The sequence below is a fragment of the Pleurodeles waltl genome, chromosome 9 (genome assembly GCF_031143425.1).
Source record: "Pleurodeles waltl isolate 20211129_DDA chromosome 9, aPleWal1.hap1.20221129, whole genome shotgun sequence".
NCBI classification, from domain to species: domain Eukaryota; kingdom Metazoa; phylum Chordata; class Amphibia; order Caudata; family Salamandridae; genus Pleurodeles; species Pleurodeles waltl.
This window is the reverse complement of record NC_090448.1, coordinates 412,295,255-412,314,929: the sequence shown is the minus strand read 5'-3', so window position 1 is coordinate 412,314,929 and position 19,675 is coordinate 412,295,255. Positions and strand designations below refer to the sequence as shown.

General features: G+C 44.4%; 1 protein-coding gene across 1 annotated transcript in view; it reads right to left on the bottom strand.

Moving 5' to 3' along the window:
• Positions 1 to 17,432, bottom strand: part of LOC138259435 (adenylosuccinate synthetase isozyme 2-like) — a 48,796-nt gene extending 31,364 nt beyond the window's left edge. The window contains exons 1-7 of the mRNA XM_069207182.1: positions 17,197 to 17,432; positions 16,362 to 16,464; positions 13,658 to 13,726; positions 13,468 to 13,518; positions 13,008 to 13,074; positions 11,489 to 11,596; positions 11,110 to 11,191 (exon numbers count right to left, since the gene is read on the bottom strand). Coding sequence (XP_069063283.1) covers positions 11,110 to 11,191; positions 11,489 to 11,596; positions 13,008 to 13,074; positions 13,468 to 13,518; positions 13,658 to 13,726; positions 16,362 to 16,464; positions 17,197 to 17,352 — 636 coding nt within the window. The 5' untranslated portion in view covers positions 17,353 to 17,432. The remainder of the gene's footprint in view (positions 1 to 11,109; positions 11,192 to 11,488; positions 11,597 to 13,007; positions 13,075 to 13,467; positions 13,519 to 13,657; positions 13,727 to 16,361; positions 16,465 to 17,196) is intronic.
• Positions 17,433 to 19,675: the final 2,243 nt, after the last annotated feature.

The window sequence follows — 19,675 nt, the reverse complement described above, 5'->3', positions numbered from 1 at the left end:
TTTTTATACTTTAGTAGTCTTACCACAGCTGCTACTACTCAGATTTTCTGTCTACTTTTAGGATTCATTACACCAGACTGATGCCCATATAACATTATAGTTTAAATGACACCAAGAAGCGCATCCATTTAACAAAAACAGTTGACACGCCAGCAATAAAACAATTAAACACAGGGAACTACAGTATCCAACAAATTAAATACAGAATTCGTACTTCTTTAAAGAATGTTTTGTACAGCAGTTCATGAAGTCCCAAAAACAGGGTGGTGCATATTTAAAAGGCTCCAAATTGCTTAATTCCAATCTGCTCTTGTGCTTATACAAAAGAGGAATATCATATAACTCTATCATACTCCTTGAAAAAACTGTACTCCATGGCAAATGGGTCTCTCTCTCTGTATACATGAGCCTAAACAGGATGAAACACGGTTTGGTGTAATGGTACAGAATCACCAATTTGATCTGTGGACCCCTGACGTGTTGCAAAGTCATGGTGTTTTCTCAGAGATAAGTAGGGGGTTAAAAGACTCAGCTACAGCAATAACAAAATACATTTTAAAAAAGTGCCCAGTTACACCAATTTTCTCTCTGAAGAATGCGATGAAAAAGGGATAGCACATGTACTCAATAAAAAGTTAAGCTAAGACCCAGAACACTACTAAGTTTATTTTACATTTTTAGGTTTCACCTACCAGGCAGCTTTTTGCGCTCTATAGCCAAAACCCTTTTGTGGACCACATCAAAAACGTACTGAGGGTTTAAAGCAGGCCCATGGCTGACCACTGGTTGGCTTTGTCACACACATTTGTCTACTTCCCGTTCAATGGCTTGTCTTCTTGTGATGTCCCTCCCATGGAGCGTAGCCTCTTTATTACCCTTGTAATTGGTTGACTTGTGTCCTTCCACTGCTCACATTTAGGTAACTACTTTTTTTCCTTAAGCAATCCATGAGCGTGCCTCTGTTCTCTCACTTTCATTTGTGTCCTGCTTAACTAAGTTCAAATACAACCCACTGGATGCTTCCCCTTCGTCTGCTCCACCATTGCTTCCCTACGACTCACTGATCTTCAAATATATTAATTTCATATCACTTTGTTTTTTGCTATTTGCCATTCGGGTTGGGCTCACTCCATCTAACATTGGTTAATTAAAAATAAAGAGAAAATAAATGGCCCTCACATCCTTGCTTAGGTGCGCACATACACATAAGTTGGCCAGCAACAGCGGTTGTGTCAGAGCTTCCCCCAAACACCTTTTCTGACGATGCTGCACAGCATAGGGAAAACATATTAGCACAGCTAATAGCTCAAAAAAGAAAGACCTATTCGGTTTGCCAGTACTCGTTATAACATGGGACTCTATGACCAGGTGGTTTAAATGGCAAAGTCTAGCTGGCAATGAAACCACTGTCCTTCCACTCTGCAGTGGCAGGCTGGAAGACATTTTGTACCTTGTCACACGAAGGGTGGCACAAACGGTGCTGCGGTCCTAGTGGATACTCGGTCTTACATGCCCTGTGTACCATATACTAGGGACTTATAAGTAGGTCAAGCCTTGCCAGTTGGGTGTATCCAATTCGACATGCAATTTGTATAGGTTTAGAACACTGGCACAGAGGTATAGTAAGCAGTCCTCAGTGCAATCTCAGAGTTGACAAACCACAGGCATCAGTGCAAAAATGTGGGGGTGAACATGCAACAAGAGGCATTTCCTTACGCAAACTAGTTACAGTGTTGTGACAGATTGCAACCACCAGACAGGTTTGGCCAAGATCCCCATGTTGCTACTTTACACACAGCACAACAAAGCAAATGTGCTACAGCAAGAGGGTTTCAGGTACACTGGAGGGGAAAGTGGTTCAATAGTGAAGGGATTGATATTGTTTCAAGTCACATGAAGGACAAAGGAGATGCAGGTTATCAGATTCACAGAGAGGGGACGGTATCCTCTAATTCATGCATCATCATGCACAGTCACACACACACACACACACACACACACACACACACACACACACACACACACACACACACACACACACACACACACACACACACACACACACACACACACACACACACACACACACACACACACACACACACACACACACACACACACACACACACACACACACACACACACACACACACACACACACACACACACACACCCCCCCCCCCCCCCCCCCCCCCCCTCCCCCCCTCTGGTCTCCTGCCCCTCCACAGATCATACATACAGTTATCACAGCATAATGCACCACACACATTTCAGGAAAGTGGGAGCTTCAGTTTGACAGGACAGCGGTGCAGATTTTATGTTGGGAGAGTCAGTAGACAGCCTTCTTCCCAGTGGCGAAGCTAAAAAGACCATTACATTTGTAATGACAATCAGTTGCAATCCAATCATTAAGCCCATGGCTTGGTAGAAAGGGGAAAACCAACCATCATTTACCTCATGGCTTGGTAGAAGGGGACAGCAAGCACCCTCAAATATTGATGGGGATATATTTTGGATGCACCCTCTTCCCAGTACAGACAATGCTTTGCTGTCTATCACCACCATTCTAGTCCAACTTCAGTGGACTGTCAGGCTAGGGGAAAAATAAAAAATAAATAAAAAAAAGTGTATAGCCCAGGAAAGAAACATATCCCATGCCATGCTAATCCTTTTGCCCAGGCCATGTACACCTCAGTTCAGACCTTAGTAGATTTATTCCTGTCCAAGAGAGCCCCAGTCGCCAGAGTGAAAAACTGTTTTAGAAAGCCAATCAACATTCACCAGGGAATTCCCTGTCTTGTACTCCTCGAAGCCCAGTCCTTGAAGAGAAATGGGATTTTTGGCCTTTCACAGCCAAGTTCTCTTTTCAAGATAACAGCTTACAATTGGCGAAGTCCACAGTGCTCTCTGCTGCTGCCAGTACTGGTCCACCTCTTTAATCAGAAGCAACAGACGACTTTAAGGTGTAAATAATTACATATGTTCCAAAAAAGCATCCTGTCAAATCCCTTTCAGAGGGCAAAGGTGGTTGAAACCTTTTACTCTTCATGCATCCTGGGGCCCGCTTACTATGGGTCCTGAGCAACCGGCCAAGTACCCCTTTTGCACTTGACTCGGTGGTAGCTGTGGTGAAGCAGTCAAAGGATCCCTCAGGGGCAAGTGTGTAGATATGTGTTAGTGAACACAACACAACTCAAAGTGCACTCAGCAAAGCCAATAAATGAATGTGACGTCAAATACTTGTGTTTGAATGACAAGGAAGTCTACTCATTCAAAGAGAAAACAACATTCGTAAGTAATAACACAATCCCTTTGAGGTTTGGACTCTACTGTTTGTCTGGGAAATACCAGTCCCACCGTCTTCCTTGTAATGTGGTCAGGGTTATTCCCCATTCACTTATGTGCACAATGGGAATGCTCACTAGCAGGCCTAAATCAAGAGTGCCCCTTTTAATCTTAGGAAATAGTCAAAAATGTCTATGGTGCTGCAGCGAACCCTCTGGGGTCCAACAGGCCCGATTCAAGTCTTATTACCTCCAGCTGCAAGGAAGCGTTCAGGGTGTTCCCCGACTGTGGCACTAGCAAGCTCTAGTCCTGTTTGGAAAAGTGAGGCTACTCGCAGTACATGTGGCAGAATCTGGCAGGTGCAGACTCTCCTCAGCAGCGCTGCCAGCTTCCTCAATGATCGAAGATGCTTACAGCTTCTGTAAGCACTGCAAGTACATTTCTCCCATCCTCCGAAATCCCCAGGGTCAGTCAGGGGCCAATCACGATGCATGGGCTCAACCAGAAGGTCACAGCTTTTACTTTCTCAGGCAACAGCCCGAAATTGACAAAACTCAGTACCGGTTTGCCCTCCTGGTATATGGGGGTTGCCGTTAAGGCATACACAAGTCTTGGTGGTGCAACTGTCAGCACAATCCCTTCAACGGTGGCCAACTCAGTAAAGCCTTTGGGGTGGGGGAGCATATCAGTCCTGCATAAGGGTAACAATGGAGTCAGTGCTCAGCCTTCTTCTCACTGGTCCAGCAGTGTGGAATTCCTATAGTCGTATATATGTTGTTTGGGGGTCAAGGGCAACAAGTTTTCATTTGTCCTTGGGACAAGTAGGCCCAACCCCCTTCAGCACAAACCTTTGGCTGGCAATTCATAGGGAAGGGATTGTCTGCAGTTGAGGTAATATTTGTGTCCATATGTTAATGCTGTTTGAATTTGTATGTATGGTTCATAAAGCCTTTATTATTAGGGTGAGCGCTCTAAATGAATGTTGTAAGGTCACACTGCACTACCGACATAGTTTCCAGTAAAATAATTTTTTTTTAAAAAGCGTGCACACGTTTTGAAAGTTTAACAATATGAGACTAATGCTCTATTAGATGCAAATGTCTGCAGAAGCTTGTAAGCAAGATTCATGATTCTTTGCTCTCAAAATAAAATGTTCCGAAAAAAAGATTTCTGCTAATTACTGTGAAATGTTAGGTACTATTTCTTTGAAGCATCCTTTAATAAACTGTATTGATGCATGCTAGTATTTATTTAAAAAAAAAAAATGAAGGTATCCATTTTCAACAAGATTATGGGAAACATGAAAATAAACGAGCACTGGCAAAGTCAACTGATCTGACATTGGCTGTCAGTCTTGGTTTGGTCAATGTGTGTCTTGTATTGACACTGCATTTGTAACACTTTATTGTTGTGGGAGCTGCCAGGCCCTCACCACTGTAACAAACATTGACAAAAAGCACACAAAAAAAAAAAAAAAAAAAAAAAGTTTTCTCGCTCAAAAAGCACACATTGCCAGTGTTTGGCACTGATCAAAACTACTTTGTGTGCCAATATGCTCCTTGCGGAAGAGCAGATTGCCGTCACTCACAGTAAAGCCGGTAGATAGAGAGAAAAACTGAATTTTAATAAGAATAAAATGCCTTGGTTGACACCAGACCTAATTAGGGGACCAACTCTTAAAGAAAGTCACAAAAGCACACCCATGCTATATGTCTTTGAATTTGTGGCTTTCATGATTTAAGAAATTACAGAACTAGACCAGGAAATCATACTCCTAGAACATATTTGTGAACTGTATTTTAGCAAAAGAAAATATGCATGTGTAGATTTGCTCATGCAAAAAAATCTATTGAGTGTTTACAAGTCCACTTTCCCTCCAACCACTGCTTCCCAACCCTGGAAGAACTTCTACTTCTGCTCTTGTCCGGAGTAAATTCCCAACCTTTCTCAGTATGGGAAGAGATTAGAGAAGAGCTGGTGAAAATTCTTAAAATATACAAGTTAGTAGGTTTGCACAGACTCAACAGCATTACAGCCCTGAAACTAATGTTTACTGCTTCTTCCAGCCCAAGTATATAGATTAGTGGAAATGTGGCAAAATGAGCAAATTGCCATAGTAGGGCTTGGAATCTCTAGTATTCAAGCCCTATCGTAGTATGAGCCCTGGCATAATCAGAGAAGCTATTATCAGAGCTCTTACATAATGAGATTGTTGCCATACTTTGTCAGCGCACTACATGGAACCTAAGGGACAAGTTGATTTTCTTTACAGGACAGGTAGATTTAAGAAGCAACCTGTCCCATGGACAAGTGGATACTTTGAGTTCCACACCCCTGCAGGTTGCATAGGGTCTCCTCTCAGCAGGGCTCCCCACAAGCCCTGGCTCCTTCCAACGCTCTCTTCCTCACCGGTCTTGGACAACAGGTAGGCAATGGTGCTCCAGGGCAGTATATATATAAAAGCATTTTAAAAAAGAGAGAGGCAGAGTGTGAGTGTGTGTTTCAGGCTTTGGTGCCCAGTCCAGGTCACAGGCAGAAGTCTTGCAGAACTTTCCCCTCTCACACAACCCATCTGACAGCTTTGCAGAATGCAAATTTTGGGGTCCGAACCTCTACTTCTAATAATCCACTTCCAGACACCAAATGGGGTTTGGGTATTTGATGTTGGGAGTTCTGGCTCCTTTGGTTCGCAGCACTCGTATTTCTTTTCTTTCCTCTTGAAAGGCTGTCTGACAAAGCAGGAAAGTCTCTGAAGTTGACAGACCAACAACCTGGTTTCAGCCAGTGATATGTATCAAAAGTTTAATCTAGGGCTCCCAGCCCTACTCTTTATGATTCCCTTTTCAGCCCCATCTCCTTCCTGAGTAGCGTTCATCAACTGACAAATCAGTCTTTTTACTTTTTTTTTGCAGGGGGGGAAGGGGTCTGCGGGTGTTCCTCTACTCCTCATGTCTTCACCAAACAGGCCTGGGCTTCCTAAAAACGGAACCCCAGGGTCCCCATGTGATTCACATTTGCACTCAGTGTACATACACAGCACACATACTACCACGTCCATGTATTCTGCCATACCCGGTGCTCATACTTCCAGCACACTCGCCATGAGGGTGCTCCACAACACTTAACCCTTCATGTATTGTACTTCTTGCAACCACACATACACTCAGCATATGCTTCCATTGAGCACACACTGCACAGCACTACACATTGCTCATGTAATGTATTCCTCACAAGCATATATACATTCAGCACATGCACTAACAATGCTTGTACTTTCCTGCCCTGCCCCCATCTCAGGCACACCCATCCAGCGATGTCACCACTCCGGGGCTGCGCAGCACTCACATCCAACTTATGTAGGCCAAGGGTGAGTTTAGCACACAGCTTAAGAACTTTTACAAAAGGTGAGGGAACCTGTGGGCATTACTACAGTGACAGGTTAAAAAAGGACGTGTTCACTCCAACTAATCATTACACTGTATGCTGTCACCACCACGATCCTGCTGCATAACTCCTGGTGTAGTTTTCCTCCATGTTGGACCTTGCCTTTTTTACAGGGTTATCCCCAAACTTTTTACCTTCATACTCCTATTTTTCTGACCTGCTTTTGGACTCTGGGCACTTTACCACTGCTAACCATTCCCAATGTACATAAGCTCTGTATAAAATGTGATGGTGATTGGTTTCTCCAAGCTTGGCATATTTGATTTACTGGTAAGACCCTAGTAAAGTGCACTATATGTGCCCAGGGCCAGTAACTCAAATGCTACTAGTGGGCCTACGGCACTGATTGTGACACCCACAAGTAGTCCTGTAAATATGGCTCAGGCCTGCCGTTGAAGTGTCTGAGTGCAGTTTTAAACTGCCATTTCGACCTGGCAAGTGCACCCACTTCCCAGGCCGAAATCTTCCCCTTTTACTACATGCAAGTCACCCCTAAAGTAGGCCCAAGGAGCCCCCTGGGCAGGGTGCAGTGTATCTAAAAAGGTAGGACATGTACTGGTGTACTTTACATGTCCCGATAGTGAAATATTGCTAAAACTCAGTTTTCACTATTACAAGGCCTATCTCTCCCATAGGGTAACACGGGGATTGCCTTGAAATCTCTTTTAAGCGTAATTTCCGATTGAGAGCAGAGACATATGGAGTTTGGGGATCTCTGAACTCACAATTTAAAAAAATACATCTTTTTGTGAAATTAGTTTTTGAACTGCAAGTTTGAAAATGACACTTTTAGAAAGAGGGCATTTTCTTGCTTAACCGTTCTGTGCCTCTGTCTGCTGAGTACACGTCTGGGTCAGGATGACAGTTGTGCTGTTTGTGCATTCACTCTAGAAAGTCACACAAAGGGAGCCGAGGTGTGCCCTGCATGTCCTGATGGCCCATCACCATGCTGATGGGTCTTCGTGAGCTGCAGTGGTGGGAGAAGCAGACACCTGAATAGGGCTGGGCCTGTCCTCAAACAAAGCAATCTCCACCCCTTAGATTGTCTGGTGCAGGTGAAGGCAGGGTCTTGTCCACTAGAAAGCCGTCTCTTTGAAGTTTGCCTACTTCAAAGACAGAACTGGACCTCTGACACCACATAGTTAGAATCCTTCTGGACTGAGGGAATTCTGCAAGGAAGAAGAGCTGGATGCTTTAGGAGGGACGACCACTCTGCCTGTTTCTTTGTTGTGCTGGTCTGCAGCTTTTGCTTCTGTCTTGGGAGTGAAGGGACTGGACCTGGCTTTCTACATACTGTTTCCAAAAGTTCTCCAAAGGCTTGGACTGAGTTTGCCTCCAGGTAAGAAGTCTGAAGGACATCATCTGCCAGTCCCAGGGCTCTTCTGCTACGAGTCATAACTTGCCAAGTGGTGCCAACTCCAGTCCCTGGGCCCTTGGAAGAGCAAGCTGGTGATCTGAAGGAGAAAATCCATGCATCAACATGGAACACGTCTGAAGAATCGACGCAGCGCCTGTCTTGATTTCGCCACACACTGTCCCATGTGTGCCATTTTTTTTTTAACCGACCCCGCACCAAGGACCCAAGGCCGCGTGTCCAGAAATCAACGCATCACCTTTTCTGCGAGGAAACAATCAACACATCACCTCCCCTGTGCAGAAAGGAAGCAACGCATTGTTTTGCTTTTCCGGCACCTCACCTCCCCTGTGGCCCGCATCATCTTAGTTTCTGACGCATCCCAGGTACTTTGTGCTAAAGAGATACACTAATTAATTGCTATGGATTAAGACATGAATAAACTTTTAAAAAGAGATATTTTGACTTGTGTCTGTTGGATTTTTTTCATTTTTATCTTATTTTACTCAGATAAATATTGGCTATTTTTCTAAACTGGTGTGGAGTGTGTGTGCGCGGAGTGGGTGTAGTGTGTGTTTCACACATTGCATCTGAGATAAGCCACACTGCTCGTACCAAGCGGGTAGGCAGGTGCTATCTTAGCGGTGGGACTCCTTTACCCCTGACTAGAGTGAGGGTCCCTACTTGGAGAGGGTGCAAACTACCGCCAACTAGAGACCCCATTTCTAACACGCCACTATGAGGGTAGTGCTTTGGCCGCTTTTCCTGGTCAAACAAGACCACAGTCCAAGAGAAAGGCCCATGTCATGGCACACATGCATGATTCACATTTGTCTATGACCCAAAAAAAAAAAACATAATAATAGTAATAATAATAATAATAATAATAATAATAATAATAATAATAATAATAGGGATATAGACAATAGTACAGATGGGCACTCAGGGAACGGTACACGTCTTTTACCAAGGAGAGAAAACTTTTCTGTACCAACCCACCTTACACAATGTCACTGTGAAAGGGCACACAACAGTAGTCTAAATTATTTTCTTTAGCTGTTTGTGTCAGGCCAGTAAACAAAAACAAAAAAAAAGGGGGGGGGGTTGGGCGTGGGAGTGTGCAAACAACTAGGGTTCTATAATTGTCCACTGAGTTCCTGTAAAACATGACAAGACCTAGAAAGGTTCTTATGTGCAGGTGGGGAATAAAGGACTTCCCAGGTCAGGAAAGCATTGGCTTTTGCTTCAAGGAGCTGATTTTTTCCAGTGCCCAATTGGTGCTCAGGGTACGCCACAGAAGACAGACCAAATCAGCACTTGACTGTATTAAAAGATCAGGTTGGCCTTCTGCGGTGCAGACAAGACGAAGATGCCCTAGTGATTTCTTCCAGCACTCACTGTAGACTGTTCTGTCCAGATAGGAGACAACATATCCTAGCCAGTCAGCATCTGGTAAAACAGCCTCTGAAAAGCAGCTTTGGCATTCTCTAGTCAAAAAGCAGAACTCTGAATTGTTGGAGGCCCTATGATATTGATCTATCTTCTATGCTAGAGCAATATTCCAGGAGTCACGAGACAAATCAAATACGCAGGTGTACAAGGCCGGCCCAAAGTATACATATCCACATGCACATCATCTTGTGGAAATAAATAGGTATTTATCCCTGTCGCTGTATTGAGAATCAGACAGTTGATGCAGAAGAACAGAGCCATCAACCCTCACTTGGGCAACAGAAGCACTGGGGCATAACCAGCCAGTTCCAGATCTGCAGTAATTATCTGCGGGTCTAGCATCTTGTTTACCTACCGCTTAGCAGGCCACAACCCTTTGACAGACTGTCAACTGCGCTATTCAAAAGCAAACTGTCCCAATGGCTACATCTAGGATACACACACAAGCCAGCCCAGGAGTCAGGGAGAACAAGTAGGCTAAGTGGCCAAGAACTGCCCTACACTGTCACCTGTGCAGCTGTTAGGAACTGAGACTAAAACCCTTCATCATGCTTTCTCTGCTACATGTAGCAGATCAAGGAGGGGCGCACGGTCTCACTTTTACCTATGAAAGTACATTAAGAGGGGCGATTCTTTTCGCCCAGAGATACGAGCTGAAATGATTTATGAGGAACACCATGCCGGGTTACCTGGTGGGGACCAATATCAACTAGTTAACCTCATCAGTCATCTTCATGGGATTGTGGGTTATACCATTAGTCTTCGAATGCCTAAGCACATATCTGCATGAAGCCCACTGGTAGATTCCAAACACAAAAGTATCTTCCAGTCTTACTCCCTGCTCTCATAAATCCAGGAGACAGGTTACTTTGTTTTGTGAATATTGACAGCAGAAGTGTTATTCAACTGATGACTCATTTCTCGAACTGTACCCCCCCCCACACCCCATCTGTCCAGCCAAGCTCTTTACTTTACTGTTTTCCCAAACGAGCTCAAATTTAAATCGCCGTCTCCATTTCCACATCCTCTCCTCTTCTCTTGCCAGAGATCTGCTCTGCAGCATCCTCTAGGCGACATGTTGCACTGTACGGACCTCAAAAATACATTAAAGCACCAACATTTCGGCGGAGGAGATTTGTGTAAACATCAAAGTGAGTTCCGCTATTTGTAAAATAACTCGGGGTATGTGTGTTTGCGCTTCTACCTTTTTGCACACTACATATGAAAATTACGGTTTCTTCCTAATGCGGTTTTCTCATCATGCGTTACAGCAGCTGAATTCCATCAGCTTAACCCAATACAAAGCAGGACCGAACGAACAGAAGTGTTTTCTTCACAGATCACCTTTTTTTTTTTTTTTTTTTTAAACTTAATGGTGACAGTTCACCTCTGCTTTATGAAATACCTTGTCATCACTGTGGTTGCCACTACTAAGATTTTATCCATCTATCCTAAACTCCATTACACTGGATAGATGGCCATTTAACATTTCACTTTAAGCTGTACTTAGGTAAGCTCGGAAGCTAAGAAAAGAACTAAGAGCAAAGACGTCCCTTTAGCTGCACCCGACTCACCTTCAGCTGCTGTAGTTCCCCTTCCACATCGATACTCAGCGTCGGATACATGTTGAGGTACTGCTCTGCCAAGACCTTAAACCTAGAGGAAGGAAAGACGCTCAGTTTATCCATCAACCCTCCACACTGCAAGTCAATGGGATGCTACGGCTGACGTGGGTGACTAGATCGGGCTTCAAGGCCCAGTGAATGGGGTATGGTCAGTGATTTTTTATTGTTTGATTGAAAGACTGTGACAACTAGTGCAGGCCATTGGTTATCTTTATATGTCCTGAAAAAACAGGAGTAAAAGAAATTAAGTAACAGATTTCCTCCTGTACTATGGGAGAATTTTGAGTCATGGGGTCCGAAAGGTCCAGGAACATGCCAATTAACTCACTTTTTGGTGAACTCTTCAAAGTCGGCGAGCAGGTCACAAATGCGAAGTCCAGTGCGAGAGGCCTTGGAGGAGTAGACAGGCCCAATGCCCTTCTTTGTGGTCCCAAGACTGCAAACAAACAAAAACATATGCTAGTAGCCAAAGGCCTTTGCGCAGGGCTTATTTTGTGCCGGAGATTTCCATGCTCAGCACAGGCACTTATTTCACAACATCAGCACTTATTTCTCATAGTCCACCAGAAGGTGGCGCTATACGTTAATTTTAAAGCAGAGACTTAAACATGATTTACAATGTCAGTAATAGTACCTCATCCAGGCCATTCTTGCAGCTTTGGGTGCTACTGAATATTCCAAACTGTGGCAGTTGTTGGAGTGTGAGGGTTAGCAGACAGCAGTAGCACTAGCATTTGGCAGTTCTAGCAGGGGCTTTGGGCCCTGCAAGCTGCAGTAGTCTGTCAAAGGCCCTGGCAATTATCTCCCTCCCCCCGTTCCTGTTGTCATCCTTAGCTCAACATTTTCTTGAGACACAGAATCCTGTAAGCATGTGCCTATGGTGTTTAATAATCTGTTTTCAGCTATGATCTGCATTTCAGTGTACCATGCTTACGTGGGCAGGGTGCCACTTTCACAATTAAGCAATGAGTTCAATGGCTCAGGGGCCCAAGTGTGGGTTTTACATCTGTTTAAAGGAGTGCTCTAAGGACTGCAGTAACCAAGAACCATGGGTTTCGAAGCTGCAAACTGTATCACCTTAGACCAGAGGTCTTCAAACTGGGGGGCCTTAAGTGATCACAGGGGGGGCACCAGACTCTGTTTTAAGCAGAAGCATGTTATTGCATCTTTCAAAAGATAACAGTACTTAACTGTAATGTTTAAATGGGTCTAGACATATTTAAACATTGCCATATTTATACAATAATTGTGCAAAATTCTGAGGAGGGGGCCCAATGATTTTTATTTTTCAGTGGGGGGGGGGGGGGGGGGGCACAGCATTAAAAAGTTTGGAGACCTCTGCCTTAGACCAAAGGATAGGCCCACATAAGCAGAAAAATATGTGCCCAATTTATTGCGTAAACCCAGGTATGATGTAAAACACGTCATCAGTGTCAGGTTACCTTTTGTAATGTCTTGCTCTGGATCAAATTCCTGTGATGATGAGGATGATAGAAATATATATATATATATATATATCTATAGCCCCAGAAATGAATGCAAATGCCCACCACCTGCAACCACCAGCACAAATTAAGCAACAGAGAAAATAATGAATGGTGCTGTGCAGGACACCCTTTCATTCAAGCAATTTCCCTGGTCTTGGTGGCTCACTAGCCAGACACCCACTCGACAGAAGGCTAAGGACTAAAAGAAAATTCAAGCTTCTGTTGGAATCTGAAAGGGCACTGTATTAGGAACCCCAAGTTGGGAACCCCGAAGTTGTAACTCCTCACACTTAGGACCTGGATCTGAAGCCTAGTGTGTCCTACATTCAAAGGAAATCTGAGTTCCCGGGCTTGACTCACTTTTTGCCGGCCTGCTGCTGCCGCTGCTGCTCCTGGATTCCATCAGCAGCTTGGTGGAAGTCAAAGACTAGAAGAGAAACCAGAAACTTTACTGTAGAGTGCTTTAGAAGCCACAAAACCCAACAGACCAAAGCAAAATAGAAAAATAATAATAAATAAAAACTCTAGCGTAGTGGTTCCCAACCTGTGGTCTGGGGACCACTGGGGTCTGCGAAGCAAGGGGGTCCACGAATGCTTAGAAAATTAAATAATCTGAACAGATTAGGTTCCCAGCTTTAAGTAATGACTCAGTGAGGTCCCCGGTTTCCAATGGTCAACAGGGGTCCCCGAGTTCCAGTAATGATAAAGTGGGGGTCCACAGAAATCAAAAGGTTGGTTCTAGAGCCTATTCTACCTCCCACTTGGCCTCCTGCTATTCCATTCACAAAGACTTAAAGGACCAGCCTCAGCATTCACTTACCTATGTGTGCTCTGTCTGAAATGACTGTCCGTGACTCCCAGCCTTCGAGCCCTGTGAAGAACAGCTAGAGTGAGCAGAGGAGAGACATCACACAGTGCGATGAAGTGGTGCTAAAGAACATGAGTGGGCGTGGATTAGTCACTCACTCCTATCACTAACTCACTCACACACACAGATATGCAGCACTCACCTGGCCCCTTCTTACAGTTCTTCTCCGCTTCTTCAAAGAGCCCAGGAAGATGGATCACAACACCGTTGCCTGAATTCAGAGCGAGAGAAAGGTAGTGTCAGGTCAGCAAGTCTACGAGACAGTCCAATAACAGGACAGAGACACACAGTAATCTGGCTCAGGTCAAAGGGACTACCCTGAGAGCCTAGACCTGCAACACTCACACTTGCTGCTTGCACCCACAGAGGAAGATAGTCTTTTTTTCAACTTCTGGGAACAGAGAGGTCTCAGATTGTGTTCTCTATCTCTACTCTCTTCCGGAACAGATACCTCTCAGGCCATGCTTTCTGCCTCACACTCCTCTGATCTATTTCCCCCAACACTGCGGTCTCAGTTGTAAAAAACAACACTAAGGGCTATATTACAATGCCCATTGCGCAGAGTGGTTCAGCCAGTGCCCTGCAGCATCATCAGGAAAGGGCAGAAATGCACCATATCTACAAGATTTCTGTCCTCTCCCCCCTGCAATGGCGCACAAATTGTTTCCGTGCACCAATGCAAGCACCCTTTCACCATGGGTGCCTGCATTGTGGGGAGTGATTGTTTTTAAACAGGAAGGGACACCTTCCTGCACAAACACAATCAATGGAGGTGATTTTCTCCTATATGTGCTGCAAAATGCAGCATGCATAGCAAGAAGAAAAAAAACGGGGGTGGGGGTGTTTTGAAGGGGAAGACCTTCCTACCTGTTGTGTAACTCTTACACCACCCCTGGGGTAGCGTAGACTTTTGACGCATTCCCAGGTTTACAAAATCTTGTAAATCAATCTGGAAATGCGCCAAAAGTCAATGGATGTTGAGTGGGAACACCCACGCAACAAATGGAAAATGCCTCCCTGACACAAAGTAAAGCAGACTTGTACTGCATTGCCTTATGCCATATTCACAAGGCCATGTAAAGCAATGCACTTGCAAAAATGGGCCTAAGGGTCTCATTTACAAGAACCTGACGCATAGTCATTGATGTGTCAGATTTCTTGTGCCTGCGCCACTGATGCACTGTATTTACTATACAGAGCTCCATGACGCACATTTTTGACAGACATCAGAAATTCTGACGCATCTGTTGACAATAAACTGATGCTTTGATGGAGTTGCATTGTTAAAGTGACGCAACTCCAACAATGCAGGGAGAGTCCCATAGAAAAAAAAACTACCTCAATGTTATGCCTACTCAGAGCAGGCGGTAACATTTTTACGCAGTGAAGTCGTAGAATGACTCAGTGAAAAGTTGTAAATTTCACTGCGTCATTTCTACATGGCTTTTCCTGAGGAAACGTCTACCCTGCATACATTATACTGGGCGCAGGTAAAATGTGACACAGGGCTTCACAAACTGGCGCACTGGGCCCAATGTGTCAGTTTGTAAATATGAAGCAGTGTAGTGCATGGCTAGTGCCAACGCTGCGTACAAAAAATAAAAAAATAAAAAAATTGTTTGCAATGCAACAGGTCTTGCATTTGCTCGAGTTAGAGCTACCAGTGTTGTAAACTCCTAACTGGACTTTTCGTGCCACATAAATTGAAAATTAAAAGTAAAACAGTTTCACATAAACGAGCCGATTCACAGCGCCAAGGCGGCCATGCGCATCAGCATGAAGAGACACACAAAACGAAAAAGAAGTTTGCTTGCAGTTAAACATATCGGCAAAAGTGAAATTAGCCATGTAACAGGGGCGATAGCAAAACCTCCTCGAGGATGGACAAACGTAAGCCATTTACCAGTGTCCAAGAATTTTTGAAGGGCAAGCCCACAAACAAGCGGTAGTGATGGGAGTGATGTGGGCGTTGTTAACAGCCCAGATACATATCAGCACGTCGGAAAAGCAGTGCTTGCGCACTGCTATGCTTGACCTAAAAAATATTATGCAGCGGTGGCACAAAGGGCTTATAAATGAGGCCCCTAGTGCCCCAAAATCTGATGTCACACAGTGTTCTCTGCATCTAATACCAGAGAGCAAAAATAAACGCATCTCTCATGTTCTCACCTCCCCGTCCTAGAGACGGAGGGTGTTCCAGATCTGTAACACGGCACTGCCCCTGATCATAAAGGCAGATAAATATATATTTTGGTTTGGCATACAACACTATTTGCCCCAACCTATAAAAAAAGAGGGACAGGGCTTGTCCCTAGCATAGCACCATTCCCCTCTCTTCACTCCCACAGACAAGGGGGGGGGGGGATGGGGTTGCCCGATCTTTCACAAAGGCACACTGACTCTGCTCTTCGGTACAGACAGCAAGGTCTTTGATCCTTGGCACACACTTATTCGAGGGAACAAATGGTTCTGAAGCATCACCACTCTTTCGCACCTTCTAAAGGATAACAAAATGCGCTGCTCTCAGCTGGAGGAGGTCATATGCACTGTCAGTGACAGATACGGGGGGAGGGGTGGTGCGTTCTGCAAAACTGTATTTTCTGCTTCGAGGGAACTGACACTCAATTCAGCCTCTTGTAGGGCTTACAACTAGATCCTTAAGGCATTGCTCTTTTTGCATGCGGCCGGGTCCTCTCGATCATGGCAATTGTGCATCGACACGAAGACAACACAGGGTGGGTGTCAACATTTTAGCTCAAGTCACACACACAAAAATGACAAACATAAAACATGCAACACACAGCTCTCTGGATGCTTCAAATGGACAAGAAAAGAGTTCCTCTCACCGATGAATGAAATGGCTTTCCTATTCAACACTCCGCTGGGCAGCAGGTGGAAGTCATATTCCACGGAATCCACGACCACTGTGTGTCCAGCGTTGTTACCCCCCTGATCAAAAAAGAAAGGCGATTTTACTGTAAAATGTAAAAACAGTCCACTTCACGCCAAAACAACTAAGTGGCCCGGTCAGTGGCAAGCTTCTCATCCTATACAGCACTTGTGCCAGTTAGTCAGGGTCCATCCAACTCAAGTGTCTGACTGCTGCCAATGGTGTACAATGGGGGCGGGGGGGGGCTGTTTTCGTGGTGCACCAGGTGCAGTGGCACGGGAGCCCAAAAGTCCACTAAACATTTTGTATGACTAGTTCATAGTACAAACAGCGGTCGGAAGTGGTGGCATTTCCTTACTCTCACTAAGGTCCATCACATACAGGTTACGCCGCTGCTTCGTCTTACATCTCACCTAATAGGTGCAATGTTTTAGTGACGTAGTGTCTGAAGAAACCTCTTCCACTTTAATGTCCTAGTGAGCAATGTCGATACAGCGTCCGCCAGTAACGATGTAGTATTTAATCACTTACAAAATGTTGATAATGCATTATGGATAGACCATAGTTTATCCGCATTGTGCGAGATATGTATTACGAGTTAATGCAGCAAAATATGACTTCCAGCCGTAAAAATTGGGTTTATTTTATCTCTGCCAGCCATTAAAATGTGAATTCAATTTAAAAAAGCGTCCTTCAAAAGGACTAACTGACCTTCACATTTATCCCTCAGTCAATAAACTCCCACCTCTGTGATGGGCGGTGCTTACCGTCCCCTGTAAGCGGGCTCTTACCTGACACCTGCAGACCAAGTCCGCGTCCATGGCAAGCAGATCGACCACCTTCCCTTTGCCCTCGTCGCCCCATTGCGCACCCAGCACTACGGTCACCCGGTTGCCCCCGTCGCCACCCTCCAGCGTCCCGTTGGTAATTCCGCTCAGAGCTGCCATGCTGCACTTAGAGAGCAGGAAAGGGCGCCAAGAACCGCTTCCGCCCTCACCAACATGGCGGAGACCCACTTCTGCCCCCATCAACGTGGTGGAGGGACTTTTTCCGCCATCACCAACATGATGCCACAGAGACCCACTTCCGGTCTTGTTACGCTTGCAGTGTTCCGTTGCAGTTTCGCTCCTGCTGGATTTTTAGTGTGGACCCATAATAGTATTTGCCTAACAGTGACCTGGTAACACGATTAGGCTGCTACATTCTATAATTTAATTCATACTAGTATCTTAAATCATTCTGTCTACAGGAACTTAGTAAAACGAGTGTTGTAGGCATTTTATGCTTAAACAAACTTGTGTCCGGCTCCTTCAGATCTGATTTTTAAAGTCTAAACAAAAGTAAACTTCAGTAAGCATACAATTTAAATATAGTTTTTACACACATGCCAACATAAAAAAAATAAAAAAAAGCGGTTGATTTAAAATACATAATAGTGAGAAACTATTTCTCCCATTGACTTCTAATGGAGGCAATTTCATGCGGGAGACAGCCAAAATAAAAACGGTTTTTGCTCCCAAATCGGGTCTATTTGCATGTGTGTTTTAGTCAACTGTGAAACGAGTTTAAAATATCTCCAAACTATTGGCATTTTTCTGCATCATAGATACGGTCTAGTACCAGGTGCTGACTGAACAACAGAGACTTGAGACTTGAGTTCCAACTACCCAAACAGGGGATTTTGCTCAATTCACCTAATCATCCTATATATTACAATGTGAAACAAGCGTGCACTCGGTCTCTGAAAGTACTTGCCACCATTCCAAGACCAGCAGGCATTGGCATAGCCAATGGTTTTTGCCTATTGGCTTTCTTTAAGTTTGTTTTAGTTGTGTTGTGTACAGCCCTGCCAAGTGTCACACATCTCGCTTTAGAATAACACTTTTTCGGTAACTTTCCCACATTATCACAATGCCTGAGATTGTCACACAAAAGAACTGTGTCCTGAAGTGTGATATAAAACCATGTAGTTCCAGTTTCTCACTTTGCTGGGACGCATCAACATGAGAAAAGGGTGTCATTTCTAAAAATGATCTCTTGATATGGATGCAAGTGTCTTAATTCAATCACAATAAAGTGTCCCTCAAAGTGTCACACATAAGGCTTGAAATGCCATACATAAATGCGCAACTCACAAGGGAATGTCACACATAAGCAAACTGAAAACTTTTGAGCTATGACTGTATAGTACAGTTTGGCTTGTCATTATATAGTATGGTGTTGTGTGGCCTACCATTATATAGTATGGTATGGCCTGTTATTTTATGTCAAAACCGGAGGCTGTTATTATGCTTCTCTAATCTTGCTTTAATTAGGTAGCAGCAGTCAAGAAAACTACAATTCCCATAAGGCTAGAGTACAGATAGCCAATGGGAGTTCAAAACGTATCGTAAGAAACACCAATCATAAAGATAGGGACAGTATAATCACCATACTTGACTGCGACCAGCCCTCTTTTCTTGCTGCTCGCAGTCAAGATAAGTACACATTTACACCTTTACTTAATAATAATGCCGTTTTTGTTTGCTTGTTTACATACTTGTACTTAGTCGTGCGCCCGTTCGCTTTATTCCCCTTTGGTTTCACGTGTTGTGCTGCACGCGCCTTCTCGAGCGCTCGCATGCACCTTTAATCTTTCAACAGCTGAACGGTCGCTTCACATTACGTTCAGTAACTTCCTCAGACCATTTCTCAGTTGGTTGCCTCATATACTTTTCCTTCTCGCTCACTTCTGAGGCAAGAGTTCTTTGCTGTTTCTCAGCCTTCCTCTCCGTTTTCCTGAAGAGGAACAGCTCTAGACTCTGCCTCCCGCCCTTCTGTCTTTGCCCACAGGTTTAGTCGCACGCTGTGTTTTCACTCTGTATTTTCTCCTTTCAGGAGTTAACTCTTTCCACACTAGAAAATAAGTACTTGCTCATTTATTTTTTCAAATGGAATTAGATAGCTCCCCTGTGCTACCCACAAATAATGAGGATGACGTTTTTGATCAGGACTTCAGTGCCTTTATTAATAATTCTGATGACAAAAAACCTAGAATCCTCCATGAGGAGTATGGTTTCAAAATCCTTACTGACCTATTCTGCGGGGGATAGCAGAAAAAGTAAATTTAAGGATATGCCCTTCTCTCAAATCCCTCATTAAGGTCACCCCTGATGGCACCGCTTTGACTGGTGAAGCTTCTTCACCCCAGATTGAGGACGTGATTCCTGTCTGGTCCCTTCAAAGGAGGGGAATTCCAATTTTTCTTATTGAAAAATGTAAGTCTAAGAC